The 1,261-nt window shown below is 37.4% G+C and overlaps 1 protein-coding gene across 1 annotated transcript in view; it reads left to right on the top strand.

Annotated features, from left to right (window-relative positions):
- phf14 (PHD finger protein 14) overlaps positions 1-1,261 on the top strand; it is a 111,857-nt gene that overhangs the window by 66,885 nt on the left and 43,711 nt on the right. Inside the window, exon 10 of the mRNA XM_015370995.1 lies at positions 547-653. Within this exon, the coding sequence (XP_015226481.1) occupies positions 547-653 (107 nt within the window). The remainder of the gene's footprint in view (positions 1-546; positions 654-1,261) is intronic.

Below are 1,261 nucleotides of genomic sequence, written 5' to 3'. Positions count from 1 at the left end.
TAGCCAACTCATAACATTTGGTTGAAGTGTCCATTATTCACTATGCGCTGTAAGCTAATGAGCTCCCAGCTCGCTGTAAACCTTAGAAACCTGCTGGACTCTGGATGTATGAGGCGGATCAAACTCCTGGAAGCCATTTTTACTGGATTAACTTCTCAGGGAGTTCAAGAGGAATAAATCAAGTTTTAGTTTAGCTTCCACATCATAAGTGTAGCAAATAGACGGGTTACCCCTTTAATACAGTTATATATTTATATTGATAACTGATTAAACTGCAGATGAGATAAATATGTTTACTTAAACAGAAGCTGAAAAAAAGCTCCTTTTTCTGTTTTTTGATTTTATTAAAGGCCTGTTATTTTCATTAGTCAGATCCGGTTTAGTATCAGACGGCATTCATAGGTTTTATATTTACCAACGGCAGTGTGTGCAGATGACCTTGAGAACTCGCAGAGGGCCTATCTGCCATCAGGGCTCTGTCTCCTGCCTCTCCTCCTGTACATAGATTGGGATCGTGCTATTGATCTTTGTCCCATTGTTATTCAGAGCGCAACATGCGAATGATCCAGATCCAGGACAACATCTCCGAGCAGAAGAACTTGAAAGACAAACTGGAAAGTGAGCAAGAAAAACTACATGTGGATTACAACAAGGTGAGCAGCACACAAACCGCCCCGTCTACGGAGCATCGTTATCCCTTTGACCGATACTTACGGTTCACTTTATTTATTTAGTGCCAGTTTATAGCACGTCATCTCAGGTCACTCTCCACATGATTCAGTCCAATCATTCAGACAGATTTAAGGTTCAAAGGTTGTTATCTAAGCTACCCAGCTGCTTGCTTCCACTCATGGACAAGCAGACAGCGAGAGATGCTACACTGCAGAAACTATCTAAGAAGAAGTAAGAAAATTCTTAAAATAACTGGATTTACCTTTTTTTTGAGTAGATAGGTGATCAGCCAATGAAATGAGTACTTTACTTAAAATTAAATAATTTTATATTATGCACTTAAAATAGAAAAATGCAATTATTTTTATTATTTTAAATGTTAATAGTCTTTTCCATTGGCAAAGTGTCTCACCTGCCTGATTCAAGAAAAATGCTCTTATTTTAATAAGAATTAACTTATTTAGATTTCATTTTTTTTTCATTGTAGACATTAAACACACTTAGAATACATGCAGAGACAGTGGAGAGGAACAACTCCTTTTTGAAAAGAAAAACCTTCTTTAGAACCAGATCCAGGCTCAATTTGAGC

Source organism: Cyprinodon variegatus, unplaced genomic scaffold, assembly GCF_000732505.1.
Source record: "Cyprinodon variegatus isolate N-32 unplaced genomic scaffold, C_variegatus-1.0 Scaffold2, whole genome shotgun sequence".
Classification (NCBI taxonomy): Eukaryota; Metazoa; Chordata; class Actinopteri; order Cyprinodontiformes; family Cyprinodontidae; genus Cyprinodon; species Cyprinodon variegatus.
The sequence above is the reverse complement of the archived record's forward strand: the minus strand, read 5'-3'. Positions and strand labels throughout refer to the sequence as shown.